Genomic DNA, 12,236 nt, shown 5'->3' with positions numbered 1-12,236 from the left:
GTGAATGGGGGTAAATTGGTATCATTCATTAAAAAAAAAAAAAAAAGTATTACTCTGCAGGCTAGGCGCGGTGGCTCACACCTGTAATCCCAGCACTTTGGGAGGCCAAGGTGGGCAGATCACCTGAGGTCAGAAGTTTGAGACCAGCCTGACCAACATGGAGAAACCCCATCTCTACTAAAGATACAAAATTAGCCAGGCGCAGTGGTGCGTGCCTGTAATCCCAGCTACTCAGAAGGCTGAGGCAGGAGAATCACTTGAACCTGGGAGGCGGAGGTTGCAGTGAGCCAAGATGGTGCCATTGCACTCTAGCCTGGGCAACAAGAACAAAGCTCCATCTAAAAAATAAAATATAAAAATAAAGTATTACTCTGCATTAAAAAAGAAAAAAACTGTTTATATCCATTTGGATGAATCTCAGAAACATGCTGAATGAAAGAAGCCAGACACAAGAGTACATAATGTGTGATTCCATTTATTTGGAGTTCTAGAAAAGGGAAAACTAATCTCTGAGTTAACACAGTTGCTACAGGAGTGTGGGGATTGAATGGGAACGGGTATGAGCAAAGTTTCTGAGGTGATGGGGTGAGTTACACTCATATATGCATTTCTCAAAACTCATCGAACTCTATACTCAAGATCTGGGCGTTTCACTCTACCTCAATAAAATGAACAAAAAGAACCAATATGACAGAGTGGGCTTGAGAGTTAAATAAGGAAATAACTTCTATGAGACGCATGGCACTGTGCCCAGCACATAGTAAGTACTCAGTGAATGATGGCTTATTACTAACAGCGTCCCTGGACGATGATGCTCTTGCTTATTGGACTGTTGCAGGTGGAATGAAGTAACTCGAAGAATAGAAATGTGGATCTCCATATTAGAATTGAATGAGTTGGGGGAGTATGCTGCAGTAGAACTTCATCAGGCAAAAGATGTCAACACAGGAGGCGTCTTTCAACTCAGACAGGTACTGAGTTTGTTTGTTTGTTTTTTTTTTTTTAATGTTTTCTCTCTGCTCCACTCTTACACATAGCTTCTGGGAATTTTCTAACTATTTGTATCTTTGTTCTCTAATCCTTTTCCCCTTCTTTATCCCCTTCTCCCATCCCTCTTTATTATCATTCCTGGCACCCATACGCCTGCCCACCCTCTTCAGGGTCATTCCCGTAGAGTGCAAGTCACGGTATCACCTGTGCAGCATTCAGGGACACTGCCGCTTATGGTTGAAGCCATCCTGTCAGTAGCCATCGGTTGTGTAACTGCCAGGTCCACCAAACTCCAGAGAGGGCTGGACAGTTACCAGGTAAGACAAGCAGACTTAAAATAGTATTTAACAAAGCTTGGTTAATGCAGAAATAAGGCACTTAATGATCTCCGATGGGGACCTTTTTGCAAATATAACAGAACTCCTTGCCTTAACCACAGGTCTTCCCCAAGTTAACATTTCCATCCATTGCCCTTTTTTTTTAAGCTTTAAAATCTGTTTGCTTAGTGTTGATTAATAATAATTTTATTTATAAACATACACATCCTAATGCTATAGTAGTTGTTTACTTTAGGCAGATTTTGTTTTATATCTGGCCCAAAATATGTTGTATCTTTGGCATTACTGCCTGACCTGATCCATGTTTGTTTTTTTTTAAGATAGGGTTTTGCTTTGTTGCCCAGGTTGGAGTACAGTGGTGTGATCATGGCTTACTGCAGCCTTCACCTCCTGGGCTCAAACGGTCCTTCCACTTCAGCTTCCCAAGTAGCTAGGACTACAGGCATGCATCAGTGCGCCCAGCTGATTCTTTTATTTTTTGTAGAGAAGGGTGTGTCATTCTGTTGCCGACGCTGGAGTCAAACTCCTGGACTCAAGTGATCCTCCTACCTCAGCCTCCAAAAGTGCAGGGATTACAGGCGTAAGCCACCACACCTGGCCACTTTTATTTATAGTGTAAAATTATTTTCATACACTGTCATAATAAACCAGCTCTTTGAAAGCTTTATTTCTTTTTTTGTTAAAATGTGTTCTTATGATCATTTTTGTTCATTAAATCTTCCTTTCCTAAACATTATATTCTCATTTTTAAAAAGATGAAAACATCTAAGAATTGGTCATATTATCAGTCAGAGCTACTCAGTACTCCATGAAAAGAATTTCTAAAATTAGGAACTTGGCCATGCACAGTCACTCATGCCTGTAATTCCAGCACTTTGAGAGGCTGAGGTGGGGAGGATCACTTGAGCCCAGGAGTTTGAGACCAGCCTGACCAACATGGCAAAACCCTGTCTCTGCTAAAAATACAAATAACTAGCCAGGTGTGGTGGCACATGACTATTGTCTCAGCTATTCAGGAAGCTGAGACATGAGAATCATTTGAACCCTGGAGACAGAGGCTGCAAGTGAGCCAAGATCATGCCACTGCACTCCAGCCTGGGTGACAAAGGAAGACTCCATCTCAAAAAAAAAAAAAAAATTAGGAACTTGTCCCCCAGTAGCCTAAAAATATGAATGTGCTTCATTGAGTCCCCAGTTTACTACCAGATATGAGTTAGGAACTGGGGAGAATCACTGTTAAATCTGCCTCCCTCACCCCCATATGTGATTGAGAGCATTCTCCCTCTTGTGCTGAGGAGAAAACATTTCTCCTCTGTGGAGTCTGAGTCTAAGCCCAGCCAAACTTGAGGATGTTTTCTCCTCTATCTCAGTTTCCTTTTGGCTTCGTTGCTTTTAGGCAAAGACTTTTCTGGAAGCCAAAAGTCAGTGCACAGACTGTTCAACTTCAAGGCAGTAATAGCTTTGTCAGATGCTGCCTTCCCTCTTCAAGCCCAAAATTCCCTCTAGCTCGGAACATCTGTCCACACTTCGTTCAGAGTATGAATGTAGGTTCGAGGACAGGACTGCTGTGGCTTCTCCACCAGACTTTTACTTATGTGTGGTGCAGCCCGTGGAGCAGGAAATGGGGTTGTAGGTATTCTCATACCAGTTCAGTCCTTCACTTAGCCATCAACTTCTTCGTGGGTGCACGGTTGAAGGAGAACACTAGACTTGGAGTGAGGAGACCTGGGTTCTTAAGTCTAGTTCAGCATTACTAAATGGTTATCTTGGCTGGATGATTTAAACTTTGTGTTCCCTTTTCTCCAAAATGATGAGGTTAGACTTAATAATCCTCTGAGGTCTCTTTCCACAATAAAATTTTGTGGCTTAATAAATCTCTGATGTTCAATAAAAACATTGTGGGTTCCAAACGGTGACCTGCACTATGTGGATCATGAACTAACTAAATGTTCTCCCTTGAGGAACATTCCAAGGATCAATTTTTTTTTTTTTTTTGAGACAGAGTCTCACTGTGTTGCTGAGGTTGGAGTGTAGCGTCTTGATCTCACCTTACGACAACCTCCGCCCCTTGGGTTCAAGCGATTCTCCTGCCTCACCCTCCTGAGTATCTGGGATTACAGACACCTGGGTAATTTTTATATTTTTAGTAGAGATGGGGTTTCACCATCTTGGCCAGGCTCGTCTTGAACTCCTGACCTCGTGCTCTACCCGCCTCAGCCTCCCAAAGTGCTGGGATTACAGGTGTAAGCCACGGTACGTGGTGCTTTCTTTTTCTTTTTTTTTTTTTTTTTTCTTTTTTTTTTTAAGACAGAGTCTCACTCTGTCACTCAGGCTGGAGTGCAGTGGCATGATCTCAACTCACTGCATTTTTTCCATCTCCCTGGTTCAAGCGATTTTCCTGCCTCAGCCTCCCAAGTAGCTGGTATTACAGCCATGCACCACCACACCCAGCTAATTTTTGTATTTTTCTTAGAGACAGGATTTCACCAGGTTGACCAGACTGGTCTCCAACTCCTCACCTCAAATGATCCACCCACCTGGACCTCTCAAAGTGCTGGGATTACAGGTGTGAGTCACCATGTCCAGCAACTATTTGTAGTTTTTTTTTTTTTTTTTTTTAAAAAGGGGGGAAAAAAAAGCTCTACCTCTGAGTTAAAACTGATTTTTGTCATATTGTGAACTTTAAAATATTAGCCTCTCCCCAGTGCTATATGCTCTTGAAATTTGAACTGTAGCTATTTTAAAGGCTTTTTTTTCTTTGCTGCCATGTTGCAAGTGATGTCTGTTAAGTGTTTTTGTTTTTGAGACAGTGCTTTAGAATTATTCTGATGCAAAAAATAAAAAAAAAAGAATTATTCTGATGCAGTAGCTGAAACCAATACAGAATATGCTGATTTTTCAACAACTTTACATTATGAATGCTTAGGCCAGTTTTCAGTGAATACAACTACCTCCTTAGTTTAAAAAGTTTTGATAAATTAGAGCTATTTGTTCTTTTACGTTAATAGGAAGTATTCGTTCAAGAAAAATTACTTAAATATTAGGACTATATTTAGTAAGTCACATAACTGATAATGACCAAAGCAAAAAAAAAAAAAAAGCTGTTCATTTTGAGGTATATATGAAAATAATTTTGACTATATATATACATATATATACATTTTTTGTTTTTGTTTTTTTTTTGTTTTTTTGAGACGGAGTTTCGCTCTTGTTACCCAGGCTGGAGTGCAATGGCGCGATCTCGGCTCACCGCAACCTCCGCCTCCTGGGTTCGAGCATTTCTCCTGCCTCAGCCTCCCGAATAGCTGGGATTACAGGCATGTGCCACCACGCCCAGCTAATTTTTGTATTTTTCATAGAGATGGGGTTTCACCATGTTGGCCTAGATGGTCTTGACCTTGTGACCTCGTGATCCACCCGTCTTGGCTTCCCAAAGTGCTGGGATTACAGGCGTGAGCCACCGTGCCCAGCTGACTATATTCTTAAAGCACTTTTGTAGTCACAAATCTTAAATTAAGGGATTCTTGATTCTAGTTTCTAAGGAAAATTGTTTCAACCAAGGCCCTTTTATTTTCAACACGATTACTTTATTTTGCCAAATGTTTTTGCAAAAATTGTTACTTTCTTTAGTTATTTTACAATGTTGCAGTGTTTGAAACAGTTGTGATTCTCTCAAGTGATTTTATGGTCAATAAAGAATACTGAAAAATCCTTATATTCCAAATAGTATGCTGTGCTTTTATTTCAACAGTGTAGTACAGACTCGTGTGTGTATATAGCCTGAGGTTTCCCCAGCTTTCCCCTGGGATGATTTCATAAGGGAAGACAGCTGAGGTTAGAGACCTCATACAGGCGTGGCTTACAGTTCTTACTGCCATGATTTGTGTGATCCTAAGGTTAAATCATTTCATCCTTTAAGGCTTAGTTGCCTCATTGCTCACACTGAGATTGGGCAAGAGAATCTTTCTTGTAGTTTTGCCATTCTGTCTTCCCAAGCCTATCTCAAATCTCAAATAGTCTACCCCAAAATACACATCACCTGTCTGTATGACAATGGTGTAAGGCCCGGCTCAATGATGTTGGTTCCTATCCCCAGCTAAGAGATTTCTTATTTTTATTTTATTTATTTTATTTTATTTTATTTATTTTGAGATGCAGTCCCTCTCTGTTGCCCGGGCTGGAGTACGATGGCACAATCTTGGCTCACTGCAACCTCCGCCTCCCAGGTTCAAGCAATTCTTCTGCCTCAGCCTCTCAAGTAGCTGGGACTACAGGCATGCACCACCACGCCCAACTAATTTTTATATTTTTACTAGAGACAGGTTTCACCATATTGGCCAGACTGGTCTCGAAATCCTGACCTCATGATATACCCCTCAGCCTCCCAAAGTGCTGGGATTACAGATGTGAGCCACCATGGCTGGCCCTATTTCATTTTATTTTTTTGGAGACAAGCTCTTGCTCTGTTGCCCAGGCTGAGGTGCAGTGGTGTGATCAGAGCTCACTGCAGCCTCCATCTCCTCAGCTCAAGTGATCCTCCCACTTTAGTCTCTCAAGTAGCTGGGACTACAGGGGCACACTATCAAATCCAGCTAATTTTTTTGAGATTTTTTGTACAGGCCGGGCGTGGTAGCTTACGCCTGTAACCCTAGCACTTTGGGAGGCCAAGGCAGGCAGATCACGAGGTCAGGAGTTCAAGACCAGACTGGCCAACATGGTGAAACGCTGTCTCTACTAAAAATTACAAAAATTAGCTGGGTATGGTGGCTTGTGCCTGTAATCCCAGCTACTTGGGAGGCTGAGGTAGGAGAATTGCTTGAACCGGGACCCAGGAGGCGGAGATTGCAGTGAGCTGCGATCACGCCACTGCACTCCAGCCTGGGCTACAGAGCAAGACTCCATCTCAAAAAAAAAAAAAAAAATTTGTACAGATGGGGTCTTGCTGTGTTGCACAGGCAGGTCTCGAACTTCTAGCTTCAAGAGGTCCTCCTGCCTTGGCCTCCCAAATGCTGGGATTATAGGCATGAGCCCAGCCAAGTTTTTATGTTTCACTGACTCTTTTCTTGATGTAAAAAATTCTTTAAATTGTAGACAAGTGAATTAAATCCATTATCCCTTTTTGAGATTCAATTTAGTATTTTATTATGCTTATGTTATGTGAGCTGTACATTTTAATGTGTGTTAAGCTTAAAGAATTATTTTCCCTGTATGCTGTTTGAAAAACAAAATGCATGTCCTTTGTGTTTATTCTTTCCTACCAGAGAGATGATGAGGATGGTGATGATATGGATAGTTATCAGGTATTGCTACTGCTGTCAATCCTGCGGCATGGGGCACAGCTACTGCTAATTGCCAGCATTTGCAAAGCAGAGGCCAGGGAGGACGAAGGAGGGTCCTAGAGCGAGAATATACAGTTTTTCACTTGCTTTTGATTTGCTTTATATGTAATCAAACTCAATACTATTCCTATAGGTTTCCTTGTCAGTTCACAATTTGTAATCAAATAATTGCCTTTTTGCTATGCCATCTCAATTTACTGGCTTATTGCTAAGCAAGATCATTGTCACTGTATTAAAATGGATGATCTGGAGACTGATCTGAGTAATAATAAAACTCCAGTCTCCTGCAAAAATAAATAAGTAAATAAATAAATAAAATGGGCGATCTTAAAATATTGCAGTTATCCATTCATAATCTTTTAGGGACTCTTATCTTTCCCATGCTAACATGCATTCTGCTCCTTACATCCAAGAGCTAATATTGTTGTAATATGACATTTTATTTTAAAAGACTTTTGCTGCGTAGGAAAATTGAAGACATTTTATGCACATAATTGTGTTTTGTTTAGCCAGCTTTCTTCCCTCATTAGGGCTGTACTTAGTTCTCCATAACCTGTAGAATTTAAATCTCAGCTTTTACTGGTTGGAAATCTTGAAAAAATATACAGATATACAAACTGAGATTGTACCTTGTCAGCTCTGACAGGCCTGATACCGTGGAGTGTAGGGTTATGTAGAAATGGTCAAAGCAGCAAACCAAGATGAAGCTTTTTGGTTCCCAGTCTTTGTATGGATTCTCCACACACATCTTCAAAGGATGTTTTCTCAGTGTGCCTTCCTAGATGTAAAATGTGGGTACACTGGCCGGGCGTGGTGGCTCACGCTTGTAATCCCAGCACTTTTGGGAGCCAAGGCGGGCAGATCACGAAGTCAGGAGTTCAAGACCAACCTGGCCAACATGGTGAAACCCCATATCTACTAAAAATACAAAACTTAGCTGGGCGTGGTGGCGCACGCCTGTAATCCCAGCTACTCTGGAGGCTGAGGCAACAGAATCGCCTAAACACAGGAGGCGGAGGTTGCAGTGAGCTGAGATAGCACCATTGCACTCCAGACTGGGCAACAAGAGCGAAACTCCAAATCAGAAAAAAAAAAAATGTAGATAAACTTTACGCTGTAGGTAAAGTTTCAGAGGTCCTAGGTATCTATTCTTGATGTAACATCTTAAGTCTTAAACTGGAATTAGGCAAGCCAAAGAGCATATTTAATAGAATTGATGGATTTTCTTTCCCTACTCATAATTCCATGAAGAAAAAACTTTCAGGGAAATATCATTATCCCCTTGGATCTCAGCAATGCCATTGACTAACGTCCTGCGGCTGTTTGTGCGCTTCCTGGCACGTTTTTCACAGTGCAGTCCAGTGGCTGCCTAGAGGATTTCTTAAAGCATGGCTGACTGCATGTTGGGGTTTGCATGGGAGATTTTTGGTTAGCCTCACGGTGGTGGTTGCAAGTAAAATGTTTGTGGCAAGTTTGAAAAGTTATCTGCTGACCTATTCTTTGCATTTCAGAAAATCTGTGTTATCAGACTACTGAACTATGAGCTATGAAAATGCTTGTCATTTTCCATTCCATTAGTTGTTCCTTGGTTTGGGCTCTGTTTGTGCTGTCCTTCTGTTTGGGATCACAAATCCTGCAATGAATAGCTACAATTTAAATATACATACACACATAGTAAAAAAAAATCGGACAGCTGGTATAGTTTGAACTTGTCTTGCTTTTAAGTATAATTATCCTTTTGGAGATCCAGGGGCTCCGATTTCTGGGTAACAGCATCTTTGATCAACATGCAGTGTCACTGAGGCCTCTCTGCTTTCTTGCATATTAATCACATGGCAATGTTCAATGGCTTTTCCTACTGAAAAGTTTCCTAGTCGATTTAAACATCTTTTTTTTTAAAAAAAGAAATCCTTGTGTATGCAGTCTATAGGAAAATATTTTCCCTCCCTGATGTTAGGAAGAAGACTTAAACTGCGTAAGAGAGCGGTGGTCAGATGCACTCATTAAACGGCGAGAATACTTGGATGAACAGATTAAAAAAGTCAGCAATAAAACAGGTATGTGAGATCAAACTCTTTTTTGGGAGGAGCTTTTCACTTTTACACAATGGCAGTAGGTTGCTTTCGTCCCCTAACTGGACAGTAGTATCTTATTTTTGTTGTTTGTTTGTTTTTAAGACAGAGTCTTGCTCTGTCACCCAAGCTGGAGTGCAGTGCTAGGATCATATCTCACTGCAGCCTTGAACTCCTGGCCTCCAGAGATCCTCCTACCTCAGTCTCCTGAGTAGTTGAGACTACAAGCATGAGCTACCACACCCAGCTAATTTTTAAATGTTTTATAGATGGCGGGGGTCTCACTTTGTGGCCCAGGCTGATCTCAAACTCCTAGACTCAAGTGATCCTCCCACTTCAGCCTCCCAAAGTGTTGGAATTGCAGGTGTCAGCCACTGCACCCAGCCTGTTTAGATTTGTGAACTTGTAACAATTACGGACATTAGTCCATTATATTATACATTGTTGGTTTCAGAAGCCTCCAAATTTGAAAGTAATAAGTATAAAACTCTGAGCTATGTCATAAAACTGTGACATTACATGTCAAATTCACATTTCATTTTGATGGACACAAATGTGATCAATACTGGTATGTCAATATGAGGTATTCTGGGCACGAGGCCCTACGACATACAGCAGCCAAAGGGTCACTTCTGAAACCAAACCACTTAGCAGTTCGGCACCTATCCACTGTTGGGCCATTGACATGCACTCAGCTGGTTCAGCGTGGCCCCTGCAATGCCATTCACTGCCACACAGTGAATATTGCTGTTATCCATCCATAAGCAAGCTGTGCCCTTGGATACGTAAGCAAGTGTGCATCCAAGGGTGCAGCTTGCTAATGGTAGCAGTGGCCACTTGGATTCTAGATAGAAATATGCACTTAAAATCCTTAGTCTCTCATCCAGACATCATGGTCTACTCACTGTGGTTGGTTCTGCAGCAAAGAACACATCATGCATGTGAATCCATTTCATGTAGAAGCTAGCAAAAAATCTCCCTCAGGAAAACATCTTGGCTCAACATGTGGTGTTGCTTTGTGTATGTGCTGAGGCTGCTAATGAAAACTCACTTTGACTGTACTCAGGGAGCCCCAGAATTGAATTATGAGTAAGAGGATTTCAAAGCATATCAAATAAAATCCCTTTCATGATAAGCCTCAATGAAAATAAAGGTGATTTTACAGAGTAAGGTATATGGTGTGTTTTGTTTTTGTTTTGTTTTATTTTGAGACAGAGTCTCGTTCTGTCGCCCAGTCTGGAGTGCAGTGGCACGATCTCAGCTCACTGCAACCTCCACCTTCCGGGTTCAATCAATTCTCTTGTCTCAGCCTCCCGAGTAGCTGGGACTACAGGCACCCAACACCATGCCCAGCTAATTTTTGTATTTTTAGTAGAGACAGAGTTTCACCACATTGGTCAGGCTGGTTTCAAACTCCTGACCTCAGGTGATCTGCCCACCTTGGCCTCCCAAAGTGCTGGGATTACAGGTGTGAGCCACTGTGTCTGGCCTTTGGTGTTTTTTAATCCTCTGTCTTTGTAAAGTCACGTATAGTTCTGCAAAGTAGTGTCACATCCATATTTCATTTGATCCTTCCAGCAAGTATGTGAAGTAGACATGACTTCTGTTATCCCTGTTTGACAGGTTGGGGAGACTTGTTGAATAATTTCCCCAAACTACAGAACCAGTAAAATAACCTGAGTCATCTAATTGCTGTTCCAATGCTCTTTCTGCTGTTTCTGGCTTATGGTTTCTAAAATTGGTGTCACAGCCCCTCTCAGCTCCCTATACATCCCCTTGCTTGAACTTCACAGGCTCAACTCCATTTAAGGGATGTAGCGGATGTTTAAGCCACTTATGGATAGCACTAAATGAAATCTGTTTATGGTTTTTGTTTGCTTGTTTTTTGAGACAGGGTCTCGCTCTGTTGCCCAGGCTTTAGTGCAGTGATATGATGATGGCTCACTGCAGCCTTGAACTCCTAGGCTTAAGTGATCCTCCCACCTCAGCTGCCTGAGCATCTGGGACTACAGGCATGCATGTCACCACCCTCCCTAGCTGTTGCTTTTTTTTTTTTTTTTTTGGTAGAAATGGGGTCTCACTATGTCGCCCAGGCTGATATCTGTTCCTTGTAAATGGAGAAGTTGTACTTTCTTTCTTGTTGGCATTGATCCCCTCATTTTGTTCTGCAGAGAAAACAGAGGATGATGTCGAGCGGGAAGCCCAGCTTGTGGAGCAGTGGGTAGGGCTAACCGAGGAAAGGAATGCTGTGCTGGTGCCTGCTCCAGGCAGTGGGATTCCTGGGGCACCTGCCGACTGGTAAGGCTGCCCTTCCTTCTGTGCAGACCTAGGGAGATGGTACAGGTCGCCTGTGGCAAGAGCCATGCAAGAGACTTTCCAGGATTGTCACAGCAAATGCCAACCAGCTGAGCTGCTTAGGGAATGTCCACTCATGTCTAGTGCTTCCGCCCCTTTTTTCCTTTCCCACTGAAGCCAACTGTCTCCCACAGGAAGCCAGAGAGCATTGGTCACCTGGCCAGGAATCACATACCATATTCCTCGATTCTTCTGCATAAGCAACTCGGACATGGCTTCCTGACAGCCAGAAATTCTTTTATTTTGGCTGGAAAGTATCTGAAGAGGGCAGAAAATGAATTAGTGGAGCTACCTTTTTGGTAGTATTGTGAGAATTAGAGATAATGTATATATAATACCTTATATATTAAAATATTATCTTGTATATTATAATGTATATAAAATACCTTTCATGCCCATTCAATAAATCCTAGCTGCTGCTGCTTATTCCCATTCTCATTTTTGTTATTATATGTCCAAGGCATTTAAGAGAAAATCAGATTCCTTTTGAGCACAGCATAGAAATATTAGTGATAATATCTGCATCTCTCATGATAAATGGAAATGTGATCAATTTCATGATATGTTTTATGAAACTAGAAACTCTGAATCTGCAGGCATATAATTGTAAGCTGATGTTTCTCCCTGCAGATGCTGCTGTTGTGCTGGAATCCTGTAGGTCTCTTGCAGTAATTCTGTCAGCCACTTCTTATGGACAGCCTGCTCACCCCAATCTTGTTCTGGCCCTCAAAGCCCTCTCTAGATAGTTCTTCTCCTTACTTCAGTCTCTCTCATATGAAGTGTTTTCAAAGTTCAGATCATCTTGAGGGCCTGTAACATGTAGGCCTGGGTCTCATCCCTAGTTATTCTGATTCAGAAGAGAAAGGAAGGACCCATGATTCTTCTTTTTTAATTGTTTTAAATAAGAATTTGCATTTTTAAAGGGACCCTTTAAGAGGCCTCTGAGGTGGTTCTGATGCAGGACAAGTTGGTTTTTTCAGTGTTTTGTTTTTTTGAGACAAGGTCTCGCTCTGTTTCCCAGGCTAGAATACAGTGGCGTGATCTTGATGCGCTACAACCTTGACCTCCCAGGTTCAAGCCATCCTCTCACCTCCCAGGTAGCTGGGACTACAGGCATGTGCCACCACAGCTGGCTAGTTTTT

At 41.9% G+C, this 12,236-nt stretch overlaps 1 protein-coding gene across 14 annotated transcripts in view; it reads left to right on the top strand.

Annotated features, from left to right (window-relative positions):
• KIF13A (kinesin family member 13A) overlaps positions 1-12,236 on the top strand; it is a 222,749-nt gene that overhangs the window by 184,255 nt on the left and 26,258 nt on the right. For 10 of the 14 annotated variants that reach the window (XM_064363010.1, XM_064363004.1, XM_064363006.1 and 7 more), the window contains 5 exons: positions 839-971; positions 1,161-1,307; positions 6,590-6,628; positions 8,625-8,724; positions 10,911-11,037. In XM_064363010.1, the coding sequence (XP_064219080.1) occupies positions 839-971; positions 1,161-1,307; positions 6,590-6,628; positions 8,625-8,724; positions 10,911-11,037 (546 nt within the window). The remainder of the gene's footprint in view (positions 1-838; positions 972-1,160; positions 1,308-6,589; positions 6,629-8,624; positions 8,725-10,910; positions 11,038-12,236) is intronic. The other 4 variants (XM_064363016.1, XM_064363005.1, XM_064363012.1 and 1 more) reach the window with 1 other exon arrangement.

The sequence above is a fragment of the Aotus nancymaae genome, unplaced genomic scaffold (assembly GCF_030222135.1).
Source record: "Aotus nancymaae isolate 86718 unplaced genomic scaffold, 86718_ANA_hifiasm-v0.15.2.pri h1tg000051l, whole genome shotgun sequence".
In the NCBI taxonomy this organism is placed as follows: domain Eukaryota; kingdom Metazoa; phylum Chordata; class Mammalia; order Primates; family Aotidae; genus Aotus; species Aotus nancymaae.
The sequence above is the reverse complement of the archived record's forward strand: the minus strand, read 5'-3'. Positions and strand labels throughout refer to the sequence as shown.